The sequence below is a fragment of the Hevea brasiliensis genome, chromosome 4 (assembly GCF_030052815.1).
Source record: "Hevea brasiliensis isolate MT/VB/25A 57/8 chromosome 4, ASM3005281v1, whole genome shotgun sequence".
NCBI lineage: Eukaryota > Viridiplantae > Streptophyta > Magnoliopsida > Malpighiales > Euphorbiaceae > Hevea > Hevea brasiliensis.
In genome coordinates, this window is record NC_079496.1 from 113,118,171 (window position 1) to 113,138,409 (window position 20,239).

The 20,239-nt window shown below is 33.8% G+C and overlaps 2 protein-coding genes and 1 long non-coding RNA gene across 4 annotated transcripts; 1 reads left to right on the forward strand and 2 right to left on the reverse strand.

The window, feature by feature from the left end:
• Nucleotides 1-5,716: 5,716 nt before the first annotated feature.
• On the reverse strand, nucleotides 5,717-10,000 carry LOC110638843 (probable glutamate carboxypeptidase LAMP1). Of its 2 annotated transcripts, none has more exons than XM_021789538.2 (12): nucleotides 8,888-10,000; nucleotides 8,715-8,782; nucleotides 8,443-8,524; nucleotides 8,244-8,336; nucleotides 8,011-8,163; nucleotides 7,710-7,778; nucleotides 7,401-7,488; nucleotides 7,057-7,140; nucleotides 6,664-6,752; nucleotides 6,466-6,582; nucleotides 6,242-6,385; nucleotides 5,717-6,026 (listed from the first exon to the last, which is right to left on the reverse strand). In XM_021789538.2, the coding sequence occupies exons 1-12, from the start codon at nucleotides 9,827-9,829 to the stop codon at nucleotides 5,844-5,846; spliced, it is 2,112 nt and encodes a 703-aa protein (XP_021645230.2). In that variant the 5' UTR covers nucleotides 9,830-10,000; the 3' UTR covers nucleotides 5,717-5,843. The 2 variants fall into 2 exon arrangements, with proteins under 2 accessions (XP_021645230.2, XP_058001988.1); XM_058146005.1 differs by having other exon boundaries at nucleotides 5,957-6,096.
• On the forward strand, nucleotides 7,483-10,956 carry LOC131179332 (uncharacterized). Its single transcript, XR_009148357.1, has 2 exons — nucleotides 7,483-7,831; nucleotides 10,463-10,956. It is a non-coding gene; the product is annotated as an uncharacterized LOC131179332 (long non-coding RNA).
• Nucleotides 10,957-13,078: 2,122 nt separating this feature from the next.
• LOC110638821 (putative ABC transporter B family member 8) lies at nucleotides 13,079-19,452 on the reverse strand. Its single transcript, XM_058146006.1, has 9 exons — nucleotides 18,868-19,452; nucleotides 18,721-18,775; nucleotides 18,184-18,362; nucleotides 17,446-17,903; nucleotides 15,824-16,364; nucleotides 15,568-15,747; nucleotides 14,172-15,461; nucleotides 13,666-14,084; nucleotides 13,079-13,588 (listed from the first exon to the last, which is right to left on the reverse strand). The coding sequence occupies exons 1-9, from the start codon at nucleotides 19,108-19,110 to the stop codon at nucleotides 13,237-13,239; spliced, it is 3,717 nt and encodes a 1,238-aa protein (XP_058001989.1). The 5' UTR covers nucleotides 19,111-19,452; the 3' UTR covers nucleotides 13,079-13,236.
• Nucleotides 19,453-20,239: the final 787 nt, after the last annotated feature.

Here is a 20,239-nt window from a genome sequence, read left to right on the forward strand (position 1 = left end):
GCATACTTGAACATATAATAATATCGAAATTATAATTAAAATTAATATTTTACTCACAGACTTAACCAAAGTCACTGCGGCGGCTGGGGGGAGGAGGAAGGCTGTCCCTGCTCACCTGACAATTTCATAATAATTATTTAATATATTTGACTCAATACAAGCTTGGAAAAGACCAAAGAAACTCTAGGTCGTGCCGAAAATCTGGCAGAGTCTCCCCTACATCTAGGACCTACCCAACCTGTAAAAGGGTTCAAAATACACTTCTATATCCACAAATCTCACATCCACAACTCAATCATATCACATGGCCCCTCCTAAACCCATCTAAACAATCAACAATCATAATGTGAAAAATTACAGTTTTATCCTTATAATTAATCCCTTTTGCAAAAACTACCTATATGAGCTCTAAAAATTCTAAAACTTTGCCCCGTGATCCTTAGCAATATTACTAAGCTAATGCAAAAGGAATTATAATTTTCTAAGCTACCACAAATATTTTATAGATTTTTAATCTAATTCAAGCACTAGATAATTAAGAAAAAGTAAGGTTCGGGTTTACCTATGCCGATTCCGACCCTAGAGACGCGTCCGGGATGTTTGAAAATCATGGGATAGCCTATAACCTCGATCCAATTCGAAGACTTTTTCGGTAGTCTGTTTGCTTGGCCCGAAATTGCAAACCCGAACAACTGTTGAATTTTCACAAATTGAAGGTACCTACACGAAGCTCACAACACGGGGGTTAATATATAATTTTCACGAAATTTTCTAAGCTCATTTAATGCTCAGAAAAATACTGTGAAATCTCATGGGACCCACCGAAAACGGTGTCGAAAAAATTTGAAATGGGTATTGTCGCGAAGCTCTCGACGAGTGGAGCACTCCGGTACTCAGATTTTTTGTGGGGTTTACAGTTTTCGAGAAATCTAGCTAGAAAATCAAAATGGGCTAAAACTTCTAGACAAAAATTGGACAAACCGCTTGATGAATTTTGGTGTTCATGGTGTCTATGGAAAGCTCTCGAGGTGTAAATGGGTTTTGACACAAGATCCAGTCCAATCGGTGGCCGGATCAGCCGAATTTTGGCCGGGAAAGTGAAATGGCATGCGCGCGCTGGGTGGGTTTCGCGCGACATTTTCTGGCTGCCTGCAGGCTTGCCAGTGGCAGGGGAGAGGCTGGGGAGGTGCGTTGGAGTGTGGGGGAGGGCTGGGTACCTGCTGGAAGACGAGGGGCGGAGGGAGGAAAGAGAAAACGAGAGAGAGAAGACATCAGGGACGCGCGAAGAGGAAAGAAAAAGAGGAAGAGGGCCGGTCCGATTCGACCAGTTTGATCAGGTCCAGTTTGATTCGGTCGGTTTGATTCAGAATATAAAAATTTGAATTTTTACTCTGCCTTAAGACCAAAAATGAGGCCTAAAAATTTCGAAAAAATTCTAGAAAACTCAGAAAAATTCGTAGAGTCTAAATATATTTTTAGTTTTGCTACGTGGTCTTTAAATTAATTTTTAAAAATCATCAAAGTTTTATGTTTTCGAAAAATCGAACCCGATTTCTAAAATCCGAAAAATTTTAAATAATTTTTCAAAATTTAAATAAAAAAAAATATAAATAATTACCCATAAAATAATAAATTTAAAAATTAGGGGTGTTACATGCATTTTATTCAGATTTTGATTAAATAATTGATTTTACCAATTATCTCTGCATTAGAGCTATTAGGATTTTGAAAATAGGCCTTTAATGTCTTTATATTGATTGATATCTGACTATAAAATTTACCGATGTGTTACACTGAATTGATTTGAGATTGATTTGATCTTATTGACTCTCTGAAATTATTGAAATAAACTGTTAGAATTACACTATCAATTATTATTTGCTATCAGAAATTTTTTTGTTGATTTTGATTAATTTGTACAAATTAATTTTTTATTTTGAATTGGTACCTGTGCCCAGTATCTGTATATGTTATCTGGCCCCACCGTGTGGACTATCACAGTATTAAGTTGAATTGTTGAGTCATACATCATTGCAATTTATGGTTTGCATTAGTATCATATGCATTGATATCTGTGAAGGAGAAGGAAAGTATCTAATATTTGGTAGCACGCTTACCATCTGGCCTTTGATGATGTAGGGTATCATTACCCTGGTGTACTATACCATAAAAATTTATCGAATGAATTTTTTTTATATATATGTTTTATGAAATTATTTTATTAATGATTTTGATAGCATGAGCATGATTTTTTTGAATATAAAATTTATTATGAAATCAATCAAGCATCTGTCTGTTCCTGTTCCGTTGTGTGCTGTAATTATCATTCACTGAGCATTAGCTCAAACTACTTTTTCTCTGTCTGTTATCTATTTCAGATCAGTAGAATTCTGCAGCTAATCCAAATATTCAGCCCATTTTCTGGAGAAGGACAATCTTTGATTTGTTCTCATAGTATGCCCGAATTCATGTTTCCTTGGGCTAATAATTAGTTTAGTTTATTGAACAGTTTAAGTTTTTATTTGAAATCTGTAGAGACTCTGCAGTTTACTTATGAGATATTCATGATGTTTATTCAATATTTTATTTATTTGGATTTTATCTATTTTTGGGATTAGTAAGTGACAATATATTTATTCAAGATACTCTGATAAGGCTTGCATAATTTAAGAATACTTAAATTATGCACCGGTCACGACACAAAATTTTGGGTCGTGATAGTTTGTGGGTTGGGCGGCGTAAGATGAGAGTTGATAGGCTAGGCTGAAGCAAAAGAATGAAAGGGACTAGATATGGGTTAGGTTTATTTAGGGGTGAGCAGATTTCGATTGAAACTGAAAAACCAAACCAAATGGAATCAATTCGGTTTAATCGGTTCGGTTCGATTTTATATTATAAAAATTTCGGTTATTTCGATTCGGTTCGATTTTAAAGAAAAAAAATGAGTTAAACCGAACAAAACTGAATAGTAATTTTATCTATTCAAATAGAACCAAATCGAATCGAATTGATTTTTGAATTGATTTATTTTTATGGGGAATTTATGAATTATATTTAATTTTATATATATATATATATATATATATATATATATATATATATATATATATATATATATTGTTTAATTTTATTGATTAATGGTTATTAGGTTCAAACCAAGTCAAAATTAAACTAAATAACTTGAAAATCAAGTCTAAATTAAAAAATAATAAAAAATAAAACCAATCGGTTTGAACCGAACCGAAATAGAGAGGTTCGGTTCGATTTGATTTTTCATCCATTTCATTTCGGTTCGGTTTTTAAAATATGTAATTCAATTTTCATAATTTAATTCGGTTTGGTTCGGTTCGGTTTGAACCAAATGCTCACCTCAAGGTTTATTTGTGTTATGCTTCTCAAACTAAGTAGTTTTAAGGTAATCAATAAAAACCTTCTATTAAATAATTATGATATTAGAACTTGTAAAGATAATCATTAATCATGCTTGAGGTCATTTAATAAGTTTCTAACTATTTTTACATTGATATGATTTAATTTATCTTAATTATTTTAAAAAATAAATTTAAATTATTTTTAATCAAACAAAAATTATCAAAAAATATTATAATATAATTTAACATATCATTCATATATTATAATTTAATATATCATTAAAAGGGTTTAGATAACTATGAGAAAATTTTAAATGTAGCATATAGAGGTATACGGAATGAAATAAATATATAACAATAAGAGGGGTAAATACATATAAAAACTAATGGTACATTGAAAGTAATAACATATATACATACATACATATACATAAAAGTAATGGTACATTGAAAGTAATAACATACATACATACATACATACATACATACATATATATAGTGAGAAAGAGTTAGTTTAACATACATACATACATACATACATACATATACATACATACATAGTAATAAGAGAGAGATAGTGAGAAATTTCATAAAATATTAGGTTAAAATGTTTAGAGAACTTTTAAAAATTTGATTCATTTACTTTAATTATGTTATAATATCATTAATATGTAAAAATATATAAAATTTGATTCATTTACTTTAATTATGTTACAATATCATTAATATGTAAAAATATATAAAATTTGATGTTTAAAAAATATATATACAATATAATTTTTATATAAAAAATATGCAGGTATATATATATATATAGAGAGAGAGAGAGAACTTTTAAAAATTTGATTCATTTACTTTAATTATGTTAAAATATCATTAATATATAAAAATATATAAAATTTGATGTTTAAAAAATATATATACAATATAATTTTTATATAAAAAAAAATATGCAGGATATATATATATATATATATATAAGTAACAAACATGAGATAGCCTAGTTGTAGATGATGTTTCTTATGCTTTTGGAGGTCTAAGGTTCAAGTCCTACTAAAGGTATTCTATTTTCCTTTTTCATGGTTGTTTAATTCGGGTATTTGTGGGTACCCTAAACCTGCTACCTACATAGTTAAGCGGGCTCAGGTAGTGGGCACCTAGGGTACATAATTCAAACCCTATCCGAACATGTGATGGATAGTGTTTTCTAAACCCGAACTCATTCAAATCCGAATAAAAATTATCCGAACCCATTCCATTAGGGTTTGGGCAAGTCGGGCACTCGTAAAATCCGCCCACCTGCTATCCCTAAGTAGATTGCAGAAGATAAAGGAAGTGCAAGTTTGAGTATAGTTTTGGTTATAGAGAAAGATAACTAGTAATTACCGCGGTGGCTCAGTTTGATGAAATTTTGATATTAGGCTAAAGGCCTTTTTGGCATTGCTGTTGAAACTGCTGATGAGAAAATCATTTTTTCAAATATACTAGCTAAAGAGTATTAAAAAATAATTTAAAATTAAATTTGATAAGTTTTAATTATAAAAATACTAAAATAACTAAACAGTTTTTTTCAAACTGCTTTTTTTAATGGCATCTAAAATTGTGCTCTTATTCAAAAAAACAGTTTGCGCCCTTCAAATTCAATGCCAAATAAACACTAAGTTAGCTCAGTTATATAGCGATTTCATAAGCCAAGTAGTTAAGAATCTTGTTGATGATCATTGATTGCTCTATCCGAACATTTTTGGTGTTCTTATTGCAAGGCATAACTGTCAAGAGAATTAAATACAACCTTAATGTTTTTTTATGGGTGCATTTCATGCATAGTCCCCTTGTGTTTCTCACGGGTTAATGCCTATAAAACAAGGGTGGGAAAATGAGGTGTTGATATGATAAATAATAATGCAAGATTGTAATTAGTTATCGGTGCATTCAAGATAATGCTGCAGGAAGTTGCATTAACTTAGAATGATAGGATGGTTGATTCACATTGAGCTGTCAAGAAGAGCATTGTTTGTAAAAGTTATAGTCTTAGGACAGAGCTTCCAGAAAACGAGGTGATTAAATAGAATATGGTTATAGATGATGATAGACTTCATAGTTTCTTTAAAGGTTTAACCAAGATAAAGCCTAATTATGAAATTGGTTATGCACTCTAGTTGGGATCACAAGCTATCATTTGGTTTTTGGCATTGATATTATTTTGTGGTTAACTGGTTATGCACCAGTGAGATAAATTGATTTTGGGATGGATAGCTGATAGGATTCTGATGTTGGATACTTGGATCCAATTCATACGATGTTATGCCATTTTTAGATTAAGTTTGAGATGATAATTGCTGATCTGAAAAGAAATTTGGCAAGTCAGCCTTTTTAAGTGGAATTTCTAAATTATATGCGATATTGTCTTTGTGAAATTTCATACTCAGCATAGCGTACAGGAACTTCATAATGTGATTATATTGTACATATTCATGTTAGCTCACCACGGAGGACTAATGAGACATGTCTGACAGCTCTAGAGACTCTCCAAACTTCATGTTGTACATAGTGCCATGACTCTGGAGTTTTAAGCTTCTTTGCCTTGTCAATGGCATCATCAATTCCAGGAAAGGACTTGGATCCATAGTCATTATGCTTTGAGGGTGCGTATATCTGCAGATCTTGGAAATATTAGCTTGGTCGTTCTGGTTAGTTGTAATTGAGCCTGACTTTACTCGGCTTACTACGTCACATATAAAATTTGATGTTTTAAACATTGGGAGTTCACCAAAAAAATTACATTGTGTATGCTATATAAAGAAAGGAAAATGGAAAGCATGGAAAATAACTTGATTAGTAATTCAAGAGTCATTTAAGTTGAAACGTACCAAATGCTTATTCCATGGCCTCCCAGAGAGTCCATCTTGGTCTGTAAATGCTCGTTCTGCCATCATCAGTCTGTCATTGAGTTCTCTCACTCTTAAATGGTCTTTCTTCAATATTGATCCCCAGCCTCTGCTTTCTTCTATTGCCTGGAGAATTATACTTCTCTAATTTGACTTTTTTAGAAATCCTTTTTTATGTCAATTTTGAGATACAACTTTTGACATACCTTTCTCTCATTATATATTTTGGTGGCTGCTTTTGTTAGATCGTCAATGGACTTGAATAAGGGATCAAGGCGTATGCCCTGATCTGAGATCTCATCTTCCAAGTCCTTTGCACTTTTCTGTTGTAAACTTTTGACATTAAACACAAAGTTGTGAACTGTATTCAATGTTTTTTTCTAACCATTGCAACATAGACATACCTGGAGCTCATATGCATAGGAGAGATAATTAAAAGGTAAAAACTCCTCATCTGCTAACTGAAGAGCAACCAAACCCCAAACACTAGCCACTGTTTTTTCAAGGACAGAGTTAAGAGAGAGGAAATATGTGGCAAAATTATAAATTGAACTATTTGGGACAATTGAATTAACATTTTAGATTTGCTTCTGTGATTCAAAACTTGGTGCAAATACGATATGTGGTTTGTAATTTGAGCTGCTTAAAAATGCTTCAACTTCAATATCCTTTCTCTATATGTATAATTGCATATTCTGTTACCGACAAACTATAAGTAAACAATATTTTGCACTGTTATTTGGAATAAATTCTGATATTTGTAATTGTAGCTGTTAGATAGAAGTTTGATGACAAACCTGCGATGTGTCTTTGAAACATGGGGTCACCAAACTTCTTCATCCAGACGAAGTCATCGTACATTGAGTGGTATACTGGGTACCCTGTGGTTGATCATTAGTATTGGTTAGGCATGAGAGATGTCAATCTGTGTCATTCATCAATTTTCAATGCTTAGCTAAAGCAACATTGGAAAGCTTATCCAGCAGGAAATGACTTTAGGCTGAAGTTAATCAAAGTGTCTTGCTATAATAATGAGCGTCTAAAAAGAATATCAAATATCGTAGATATTTACTACTAGAAGGTGCTGAAGGAAAATACGGGCCATTTGGTATGCCTACATAGTTGAAGTTAACAAAGTTACCTCTTCCATAAGATAAATCAGCTGATGCAACACCGATATGTTGCACAAAAGCTGCATAATCTGACCCTCCACCACCCAATCTCTCAATCTTCATTTGCAGAGTACATATTCATGAGCGTCAGATAGTTGACTTATGAAAAAAAGCTTACAAGGTTCATATGATGAGAATCATCTTCTATCTGTAATTTTTTGTTCTATGGAAAAATAATTTGTTTTACTGGTAACTGGAATGTAGTTTATCTTGCGTAGAATGTTCATCATGATCAAATTATCAAAGAGCTAATATGAGATTTGATTAATTATGCTTACCACAGGAGAGCCGCTGGAACTAACCCATGACTCATAGATGGTTCGTGATGAGTTATCAGGGTCTTGAACCTTCAAAAAGATGAGCAGTTAATCTTATTGTGATAAGTGCGAGGAATTACTTGGTAAAAATGTAATCTAGAATATCATATATATTTTAGCATATTTTCTTATTTTAGTTGTTTCTGAAGTTGCTTTATATCTTACGAAAAATGATATGTGAAATATATTTCCTTTTTTTTTTTTTATCATTGCTTGATTGCTTTTGCCCGCTTGTGATGACATTTAGTTCTTATTTGTATACCTGTTTAGTAGCCTGTATGAGTAGTTCATCAAGTTGAGGAGTTGCAGAGCCATGAAATTCTGCTCCAGACACTGCAGAATCAACATTCAAGTAGGCTACGGCCCTTGAAGCTAGCATCTCTCTGTTGTCTTCTACCCATTCGGTTGATCCTATCTGGAAAAAACACTTGATTTATGTTTCCTTTCATACGTAAACAGACACGCACGCACACAGAGTGAGAGAGAGAGAGAGACCAGGCCATATTCCTCTGCGTCCCAATTGCACAGGACAATTGTTCTTCGAGGTTTCCACCCTCTTTTCTGTAGCTTTTCAAATCTTTGAGCAACCTATAATGCATGTGAAAATTATATGAAGGGCTGATTTTTTTTCCTGTGATAATTTTTCTTTTTCCGATAATGTATTTAACAGGGCATCTATTATAGCTGTAACTACCTCTAGCAGTGTTGCCGTGCCACTGTTGGGATCAACAGCTCCAAATGTCCATGCATCCCGATGATTACCCAGAAGGACAAATCTAGAAATAATTGTTACAGTGTGACTAAAATCATTAGAAGAGGGACAAACCTAGAAATATCTATAAATTGTTATTATCAATATATCTCTTTTTTTTTCTTTGCTGGGGCGTGTAGTTAAATCCTGAAGGTGCATAAAAATGGAAATTTTAGCTAACAGAATGCAGGCTAGCTGTTTTAAAGTTTTCTCACCGATCAGGTTCTTCTGCTCCTTCTATTACACCAATAACATTATGAATTGTTGCAATAGTTTGCTTCCCCTGAAATCTCATCCAAAAGCTGAGTCAAATGGCAGCTCATTTTTCACAGACGGTTTGTATCTTTATGTCATACAGAATGATGCAAAAACTAGGTCCAAAACTTACAGTATAACTGAGGTTTAGAACCCCTGGCCCTGGTCCAACCCTATAAGTTGGACCATCTTTGCTTCCTTGCCAATCCTCGTTAGCCACTTGTCCACCCACTGATCTCATGACTGTTTCACCGTCGGATGCTGATATTGGCAAAGACGGTATCAATGGAACAAACCCTTCTTTTTCTACTTCCTCAACTGATAGCCTCTCACATCCTTGGATACTTGCCCATCCAGGGGTGGTGGGATCACCAGCTCCATCATAAACAGACCCTACCTGGACCCCGCTTGGAGGCATCCACTTGGCGTCCGGAAACCATCCTCCACTTGCTCCACCGCCATAGTCTTTCCTGTCTGTGTAGATGACTGTCCCTATAGCACCTGCCTCAAATGCATTCTGCACCATGTCTCCTCTATATATCTGTCCGTACCTTGCCAACACAACTGTTCCGGATACGTTCACGCCTATTTTTTTCAATGTAGTGTAGTCCTCCACTCGTCCATAATTTACATAAACCACAGGTCCACTTACAGTTCCTGACTTTGCATAGGCATGAAAGGTAGGTAGAACTTCATTTGCCACATCTGCATATGGATCCCCATCATATATCTGCTGATGGAGATCGAATATGATCGGTTGTTCTGGAGGTGGGTTTGTTAGAGTTAAGGAACGAGAAACAGGATATGTCAGGGACACATCATAGGAGGTTTTATGAGATTTAATGTTGCAAGAAGCAAAAGTGGATAGAACATATTCTGCATCCTCAGCGTTGGCTTCCGTTCCAGCAACATGGGGCCGACGGGTGAGCATGTAGAGGTGGTGTGATACGGATGCATTTTCGGATAGGGATTTGGATATGTAGAGGGAGTGATAGTAGGATTTTGGAGGAGAAGAGAAGAGCAAGCTGAAAGATATCGCTATGGATACGAGGATAGAGGCGGCTGTTTTGAACATGGAGCTTAGTGTTTAGGAGATGTTTCCTGAATGTTGTTGAGGCTATTTTGGAGGTGTGTTTTGAGGTTTTGAATGATTTAGCGGAGAGAGAAGGAGAGAGATGATTTGACCTATTACATCTACACATAATAATCAGTTTCTTGAATTGATAATGATATAATAAAGAAACGTTATATTCTGCTTTGGAATGACATTAAACTTGTATTTATTTATTTATTTCATCCGCTATTGCGCATTAAATAGAGGCAATATATGATGATGTGCTGTCATTTTTAACTTATACCTTTTATTTATTGATTTAAGATTTGGATCATTTGCCACCTTTTATTCTTTATCTTAGTGGAGTACGTTTGGTAGTGATAAATTTCACATCTTTTCTGAAAAAGCAAGATACAGATTCATGATTTGTGTATTGAAAATGGCATTTTATATGATCTGATTGAGAAGCATAGCCCTTGTTTAAGCTATGTGAAAATTTTTAAACTTTACCTTAAAAGATAAGATACTGGTATTTTCATTCAGGTTTTTTTCCATTTAACATGTAATTTCTAGATTAGGATGTTTTGAGTTTGATTGACTTGAAAATAATTAGACTTATCATTTTAATTTTTTACTATTTTCTCTTTATTGCAGGCCTATTTTTAAAACAGACAAGATACTGCTGCACTGGTCAGAATAGGATTGTGGGGCTGGCCCTTCAACTAAAGAACAAATATTAGACGTTGCACCTATCGATTATTAAAGTTCCAGTGGCTATTTAATTAAAATATGTTCGTAACTTTTGATAAAAAAATATATATATATGTTCTTAACTTTGTTGATTCTTATCCAGCTTCTCCTCATTGCCCACTTCCGGATGGAGCCTAAGCCTCCTTCAAAGGGAATGGTAATCCACTTTGACTGCTAGTGAATATGCAGTGATCATTAGAGGATTGATAAAAACCATACTCTTGGAGCTTACTGGTAAACTTTATATTCCATCGCCTGCTATCCTGTTTAAGCTCATATAAGGACATCTTTAATTTGTAGACCTATGTATGGGTAATTTTACCGTGAGTTGGTTAATTCATGCTAGCATTTGACATGAAATGATAAGTGAATACTTAATTTACACACTAATTTATTAATCTTTTATGAGACCCACTATTAGGAAGTTATTAATTTATGAAATCCACTTATGTATATGTGTTTATACTCTATTAGCTTGCTATTCTATGTAAATGCTATATGGAATAGCAGAATAGTATATAATTTATCCCAATACAAAAGAATTACCGGTGTATCAACAAGAGTGATTATGCAGGCTTATCCATGTAAAAGAGTCATTATTAACGTCTATATGGATTATAGGATTTGAATTTTAAATATTTAATTTAAAATTCATAAATTTAAAAATCTTTTATTTGGTTAATAAAAAAAATTTCCATAAAACTACTTAAAAGTTGTAATATCTCATATAATTGTGCATTTAATTGCAGTGCAATGGATTTGAAATAATAAAATAAAAGTAATTATTTTTAATTTTTATTTTTTAAACTTGTTAGGAATGTATGACATTTAAATCAAATTTATTTTTATTTTTATTTAAAATATTTAAACAATATATTTAGTCTAAATTTAAATTCATAGACTCAATCTACCACTAGTGAATTGGGAAAGCAGTTTTCAGTTTAAACTGAAAAACCGAACCGAACCAAGTCAATTCGATTTAATCGATTCGGTTTTAAAACTCAATCGATTCGGTTCTGTTTATAATTTTGATAATTTCGATTAACCGGTTTGGTTCGGTTATTTTCATAAAAAATAAAAAAAAGGAACCGAACCGAAATTATTAATATATATATATATATAAAGGAAATCAAAGAAAATCAAACCGAACCATAAGATTTAGGTTTGATCAGTTTAAAACCGAACTGAACCCAATTGGAAATCAAATGCTCAATTTATAAATTTCGGTTTGATCGGTTTAAAACCGAATCAAACCGATACTTATCGGTTTGGTTCGGTTCAATTTTCGCTTATTAATCGATTTGGTTCGGCTTTTAAAATTATTTATTTTTTATTTTTATTTTTATTGATTCAGTTCGATTCGAAACCAAACCGACCATTTGCACACCTCTACCAGTGAATTCACCATGAAGATAGTTAAAAAAGACTTGATTTTGAGATTTTGGGACACTAAATTGTGGGGGCTCACATTATTGGGTAACTGGGGCTAAACGTGGATTGGATTTCTTTTATAAAAAATAGATAAATAAATAAACTTGATTTTGAGATTTTGTTGACAATAGCTTGATTGATTTATTAATTTTTTTTTATTTTTGAAAATATAGAGAGCAGAGAGATTTTAAATTAATTTTTTTTATTTATATAATTTGAGATTTATTATATTTATATAAGAGTTTAAAATTATGTAAGGCTGCGTTTAAATTCTAAAATTTGAATTAAGAATTTGGATTTCAAATATTTGATTTAAAATTTAAAATTTATAAATTTATAAATTTTTAATTTAACTAATAAAAAAATTTATAAAAATATTTAGAAATTATGATATAATGTACACTGATATATTTGATTGTAGTAGAATGAAGTTGAAAAAAAGTTATTTTAAATCTTTAATTTTAAAGCCTGTTATAAATATATGGAATTTGAATCCAATTTAAATTTATTTTTATCTAGAATATCTAAACAAGATATTAGTTCAAATCCAAATCTATATCCATATGGTGAAATCCTCAATCCAAACTGGCTATTTAATTTTTTTGTTCTTATCACACCATGACTAAATGGATGAAATGGTTTACACAAAATGGGCCTAAATCCTAATTGCTTTTCTGGTGATAGCTCTTCAATATTTATAGAATGGGTGTGTATTCCTGTATTAATTTCGAATTCCTAACTTTATTTCAGCAGATTTTAGTAATCAAATTAAGCACTAAACCCAGATGTTACTTTCTATAAGGAAAAAGAGTGCTGCACAATTAGCAATTCGATTCCTATGAAACCTTGCCCTTATTGATGTGGGCCTGAGCCTTCATTTTGATTAAAATTTTGTTGAGTTTGGCTTGATCCAGTTTCAAATCCACAAATTACATGAGTTTTTATTTTTCACATTATATTGGGACACGAGATATTACACAATTCCAAAAATTTAATCTAAAATCGTTTAGAATGGATAAAGAAAATTTATATAGTCGATCCTAATAAATTTTTGAGATAAAAACTTAATTGAGTTGAGGTATACTGGACACAAGAACCGCTTGCCTATAGTTGGTTTTCTCTTATTTACAATGAAATTCTAGTTATTAATTTAGCATTCCCAGCCCTCCCTTGGCCTGACATTTGCACACATTGGTACAATTACTTATTGGTGATGGTTACAATAGCTAGCATATCTATGCACACATCTAGGTCTGAAGCGTGGCTAGGTTAAAGAAGGCACCTCTCTTGTTCTTTAGCTGACTGTAAGTTCCTCGCTCTACCACCTTCCCATCTGCAACAAAAGCAATGGAATCTACCTTCTTGATGGTGTTGAGCCGGTGAGCCACCACGATGGTGCTTCTTCCCACCATGATTCGGTCTAATGCTTCCTGCACAACTTGCTCAGATTGCACATCAAGTGCACTTGTTGCCTCGTCTAGTAATAGTATCATTGGGTTGCGAATTATTGCTCTTGCAATTGCTATTCTTTGCTTTTGCCCTCCTGATAGTTGTACTCCTCTTTCCCCACACTCTGTTTCGTACCCATCTTTCAATGATCTGCACGACAGTAATTTGGTTCATATAATAATTACCGCAATTGCTACTTCAATGAAATGCCAAGTTTGAATACTTACGAAATGAATTCATGAGCATTGGCGGCCCTGGCAGCCTCCACCACCTCATTCTCAGAAGCATCAAGCTTTCCAAACACAATGTTGTCGCAGATGCTGCCGGAATATAGCACCGGCTCCTGGCTTACAAGCGCTGTGTGCCTCCTGTACCAGTGAACATCTAGTTCCCTTATGTCCTCTCCATCCACTTTAATTGAACCTTTCTCAACATCATAAAATCTTTGAATCAATCCGATCACTGTTGATTTTCCACACCCACTTTTCCCTACTAGTCCAACGCTTGTGCCAGGTTTCACCTCCAAAGAAAATTGGTGCAATACTAAGGTCTCTGGCCTCCTTGGATATGCAAAATCAACCTTCTTCATCTCTATCCATCCTCTTATTTTTTCTAGCTTGGTTCCAGCACTAGCACCATCCCCTGCCTGAAAGAAAGTGTAAATGCACATACAATTAATCGACAAAATTTAACTTGGAAAAAGTGATCGGTGAAAAGAAAAACTGTAACTTACATGGGAAGAACCTGGTATTAGAGATTGTCTGTCAAGAATCTGAAACACAGATGCCACTGCGGTGGAACCTTTGGCTAAATCAGAAGTCATGCTTCCTGCTTCAGCTATAACCTTTCCAGTGCTTACCAGAATAAAGAATGTTTTAAACACATCGCTAGCTGATATCTCTCTCTTTTCCACTAAAGTTCCTCCAAACCAAAAATCTAGAGCCCATGACGTGAAAGTTAGACATTGAGCAGATCCCATACCAATTCCTGCTAGCCATGATTTTTTCCTTGCCTCCTTCCTTGGTTCCTCTTGAGCCTCATCAAACAGTTGAAGTACCTTTTCCACACTTCCAAATGAAGTAACAATTCTATGGTTGTTGACTGCTTCTGCTGCGATTTGACTACTATGATTTTGTGCCTTGACAAAATTAGCTGTGATACTAGAGAGCAAAACTTTTCTAGTATAGTAACATAGAATTGTGAGGGGCTGGACAGCTATCATTACAAGTGCAAGCTTCCATGCCACTACTAGCCCCATGATCATTGCTATGGTAACTGCAGAAGTAGTTTGAACTAACAAAGAAACTCTGTCCGCGACGAGGGATTTAACCATGGAGGCCTCATTGCTCAATCTTGAACATAAAGCCCCACTAGAGTTTTGATCTTCATCAAACCAAGCTGCCTCAAAAGTCAAGATCTTCTCTAGCATTCTCAATCGGATTCTCTTGGTTAACCTTTCGCCCATATAAGCAAAATTGTAGTGTTGTACAAGATTTACAGTGATGGAAATCAAGGAAAGTGAGCAAAAGATTAAAGAATAAGTACGAATTCGAGTATGCACTTCCTCGTGGCTCGGCGCAAAGAAAGCTGCAATCATGCCACCAATGGTTAAGGCATACACAGGTTGTACAGCACCGAACACTACAGCTGAGAGGCTTCCCACCAGGCCTTGCTTCCATTCAGGAAGGTTCAGAGAGACAAGCCGAGAGAAGGAAGGTGGTGGATGAGATACAGGTTTTGTGCTGTCAAAAACAGGTAATGGTGAATCAAAAATAGCTGGACTTGATCTTCCTGTGCTTATTTGTCCAGGACTGCTTATTGAAACAGAAGAAAAACGTGCTTGATCAGGATTTTCTTCTTGGTCATCACAGCTGAACTGCCTCTGTAATTTTGTTAGTTTTGCGTAGTGGCCATTTTTTATGTTAATGAGATCATTATGTGAACCTATTTCAATAATGCGTCCATTGTCAACGACTGCTACGAGGTCTGCATTTCGAATTGTAGAGAGCTTGTGGGCAACCACCTGATGATGTTTCAATGCCAAGCTTAGTTAGATATATTAAAGTACCTGTGACTGGTAAACAATAATGCTAAATGCATTCATCATAAGTGGGGCCAGTGATAATTACCAGTGTGGTTCTTCCCATGGAGGCTTGATCAAGAGCCTTTTGGACTAGTGACTCTGACTCAGAGTCAAGAGCACTCGTTGCTTCATCAAGTAAGAGAATTACAGGGTTCTTGATGATGGCTCTAGCAATGGCAATTCGCTGCTTTTGTCCACCAGATAAAAGTGCTCCTCGTTCTCCAACCTTTTACACCTAAAGCATGTTAGATTTAAACTGAATTGAATAGGTCTATTAATAGACAAAAAAAAGTTGAAGTTACCTTTGTTTCATAACCCTCTGGAAGCTGCCTTATAAAGTTATGAGCATTTGCAGCTGTAGCTGCAGCTGTTACTTCATCCATAGTGGCATCAAGCTTCCCAAACATTATATTATCTTTAATTGATGTCCCGAATAGTGCATGTTCTTGACTAACAAGACCCATTTTTCCTCTTATCCATTTCAGATTCAGTGTTCTTATATCAGCACCATCAATCCTCACAAATCCACAATTGGCATCATAGAATCGCTGCACCAATGCAATAGCAGTGGACTTTCCACTTCCGCTTGCACCAACGAGGGCTACTGTTTTTCCTGCTTCAACTTTGAGGCTGAAGTCTTTGAGGACAGTGAAATCTGGACGAGATGGGTATGTGAATTGGACATGTTGGAATTCAATTTCGCCTTGTATTTTGTCTAGTACAAGTCCTTTTGCATCTTCACCATCAATTTCTGGAACTCGGTCAATTCTGTGGAATATTCGTGTAGCAGCCACAGAAGCTTCTGTGAAGTACTTCAAATCAGGAAGTGCCATTCCAAGGGATCTGCGTTACACGCATTTACTAGTTTAATATAAACTTTGATGAAAATCACAATTTAATCTTTGTTATTAACCGCAAATAGTTTATATTCCTAGGCATATATAGCTAGGAGCAATTTTTCTTTGACCCTCTAAATTATCAAACGGCTCTTTAAAGAAAGGAGGCAAAACAGACAAATTAAAGAAAAGAAAAACCTCAATGTTAAAAAATAAAAATAAATAGATACAAAATATTATGTATTCGATCAATGAATTAGCTCTTATACTTGAGTAATTTCCAAAGGTGTAAAGTATTTTGTTCGAGTTTCAGTCAAATCTAATTATAAAAAAAAAATATTATATTTACATCAATAAACTGATAAAGCTTGTTAATTTAGTAAAATTAAAAAAGTGTTGAAATCATGCTCTCATATATGTGTATAGACTGTAGGATTTTTATGTTAAGCTTTTTCTGATTTTTATTAATAAAATATCTTACTTTAAAAAAAATAAATTTGTGTATAGGCAATCTTGAAACACTTTATAGAAAAAAGAAAATTAACAGCTTTTTTTTTTTTGCATTAGACATTTTTAATGATTAAATAATTGTCTTTTTCTAATTAGTTATATAGAAAATTATCAAACTTTTATTCTGATTAGAAATTTTTATTATTAAATATAAAGGCACTTTAGAAATGGAAACCACATTTTGACTAAGGTGATAAACGGACCTAATTAATTTGTTAGACTATTGTTGATGTAATTAATATATACTTAACTCCATCAAAATGTAAGTTGATCATCGTAACACAAAGTGTAAAGACAACTTAAAATATAAGTTGATGATCATCCATCATCATCAAAATATAAGTGGGGTGTTTACTTTCATCAACCACTTTGTGGAAAGTAAAGGAGATCTATTTCTGGGAATTGTGGTTTCATGGGCTTACTAGGCCTAACTTTCTCATGAAAATTTAATTTGATGATGACTCCACACCAAATCTCTCACTTGATTAAACAACGTCTGGGAAGGATATATAGTATATGCTGCTTAATTCAAACGAATATAAAAGAAAAATATAATGCAAGGAATTAAAGCCACATACAGTCCTCCCAATATGAAGGAAATGCCAGCAGCATAGATTCTTCCTCCACTTTCTCCTTTGTACATAACCAAGTGGCTCCCATACCAAGCAAGGAAAGCCCATATTGCAAAGGAAAGACCAGTGCTCCCCACCGCGAGACCTTTCGCTATGCCTTGCTTGATTCCCAGCTTTGATGTCGTATCCAGAATTGCTGAATATCTATCAGTAATCCTCTTCTCAGCAGTGAATGAATAAACAGTCTTGATGGAGCTCAGAGCCTGCTCAACAATGGCGTTTGCTTTCCCATACTCCTTGTGAGCTTTCTTGGACAAGTATAGAAGGTATTTCCCATAAATCATTCCAGGGATTATTAAGAGAAGTAGTGTTGGAAAGGCTACTACAGATAGCCTCCATGAAAAGTAAGTGGAGAATGCAAGTCCTGAGAAGAACACAGATGCGTGCATCAAAAATAAAGGCACCTGAAAAATAAGAGAGATCGATTATATTAAATCAAGTGGAAATTGACCATTAATAAATTGATAGATACAGATCTCGGAACCTGCATATTTTGGAAAACACATCCAGTATAGCTAGAGGAACAAGGATAAGTGATAATACAGTCAAATATATTATTGTTACTTCTGATTCATAATTTCTCGAAGAAATTAACTGTATAATTTTGTGTTCAGATCAAGAACGAAATGTTATTGGATTATTAAGTGCTTAAGAAACTAGATGTGATGGGAACAACACTTTTACCTTTTCACTAAGTACTTCCTGTATAAGAGAAGTATCTTTTGATATACCATTGATGATCTCTGAAGTGGTTGCTTCTTGTGAATCGAAAAACCCAACTTCTTGTCGAAGAACAGCTTCCAAATACTTGTAACGGATCTTCAGAACCTGTCGCTCGCTGGTTTTGCTCCAGCAATAACCTTCTGCAGTCATCAACTGTTGATTTAGTACTTGTATATATGCTACAGCTATATAGGTTCCAGTGAGCCACAATTAGTCATTTTCATTTACATGGGAGCGAAAAATGATACAAGTTTTTCAAAGATTGGGGCATTCTAGGGTTCCATAAAATAATGACTTTGATTTGTTTTTCTATTGATGCTTTCAGTGATGTAGCTAGTACTACTACCATGAGCTCTAGGATACTGTTTGGAGCCCAATAATGGAAGGATTCATTTGGTACTTAATTTGTCACTACATTTTCAAACAGCTCCTTGCCTTGAGAAAGCAAAGCAAAACATCTTTATATATATTTGATAAATATAAAGTTCTTGAAATTACCCATAAAAGCCACCACCATGACTGCTAATCCCAGGTATACAAAGTATAAACTGCACTGTTAACAAAAGCCAAAAAGGGAAAAAAATGTATATGTTAGGTAGAGAGAGAGAGAGAGAGAGAGAGAGAGAGAGAAAGTTGACCGCTAACCTTTTCAACTTCACTCAAGAAATTCCCTTGATTTTGCTGGGTCTTACCATGGCCCAAGCTGTTCATTAAGCGGCTGGCAAATACCAGTAGGCAGTTGGTTGACAAGCCATCTCCAATAGCTCCAATAGTGCCCAGAAGTATAAGTAACATATCAACCCAATCTGCAAATCTGAAGATTATGGCTATGGACTTGCTATCTTCCCTTCTCATCATCTCATTCTTCTTTGGAGAGCGAGAACTCATTTTCGATCTGCTTCCAAGAGCCTTTGGTCCAAAAACTTGCAAGCTAAGACTTTAAGTATTTTGCTAGTACATCTGAAAAATTTTAAAAAGAAAGGGCCAAGGTTTGTGCAAATACCAAAGGCTTGGCTGGCTCAAGAAATGATTTGCACACGTTCTTCTATGTATATATAGGAAGAAAGTGAGTGGGGATTTTCCATCAGGCAACTCTTATTTATGATTAAAGATTTCTTTTTAATACTTGTGGGGTGGTTAAAGATATTCTTTTAATGTGTTAGTAGTGGATACTTCCCATGCCGTCAAGCATGGAAAGCCCCCATAGCCAAAGTTTTTTCAAGAAAGAGGATTGTGACCACTGCCCAATCGGTCATTTTTTCTGTTCTTGTAAATCAATTTGTTAATTAGTCTATTAGTATTAGTTTTAGCTTGATGTGAGATTGCTTCCTTTTTCAAAGAAAAAGAGTCCCATTTTTTGTCTGCTTTTATAAGCTCACTTTAATAATTTAGTAACATCTTGTTACACTAAAAGAATATATAATAAGATTTATTTATTAAATATATAAATTTTATAAATTTATATTTTAAATCTATATTAATTAGGTCTATCATTTTATTAATAATATAAGTACACTCCAGATTTGACTTGTGCAAGTATATAATTTGTAAATACAAATTGAAATCTACTCCCAAATTTAAAATTAAAAAAAAATGCATTAATGTTCAAATTTTTTCTAGGGGTAATTTGAAGAGCAAAATAAATTAAGAAAAGGGATTATAGAGTTGATGAAGCATATTCCAGTAATTTTAATTAATTAATTAATTAATTATCAAAAAATTTTAGTTGATTAACCTGTCAATCCCACTAGCTGTAATTGTTGGACTTTGAAATCTATCTGTCTCTCTAAAATGGGAATCAAACATATTATATGCAAATATCATCAATATCTGCTTTAATATTTGCCATTCTTTTTCCTCTTGTTCTGGTTTCCAATTAGCACCCAATTGCCTGTGTCTTATATATATATAAGCAAAATTCTTATATTAATAAATTATCAGGAAAAACTTAACATAAACAAGTCCAATCTAAATCCAAGTGAATAGATCTCCTCAAACACTTAACCTAGAACATCCA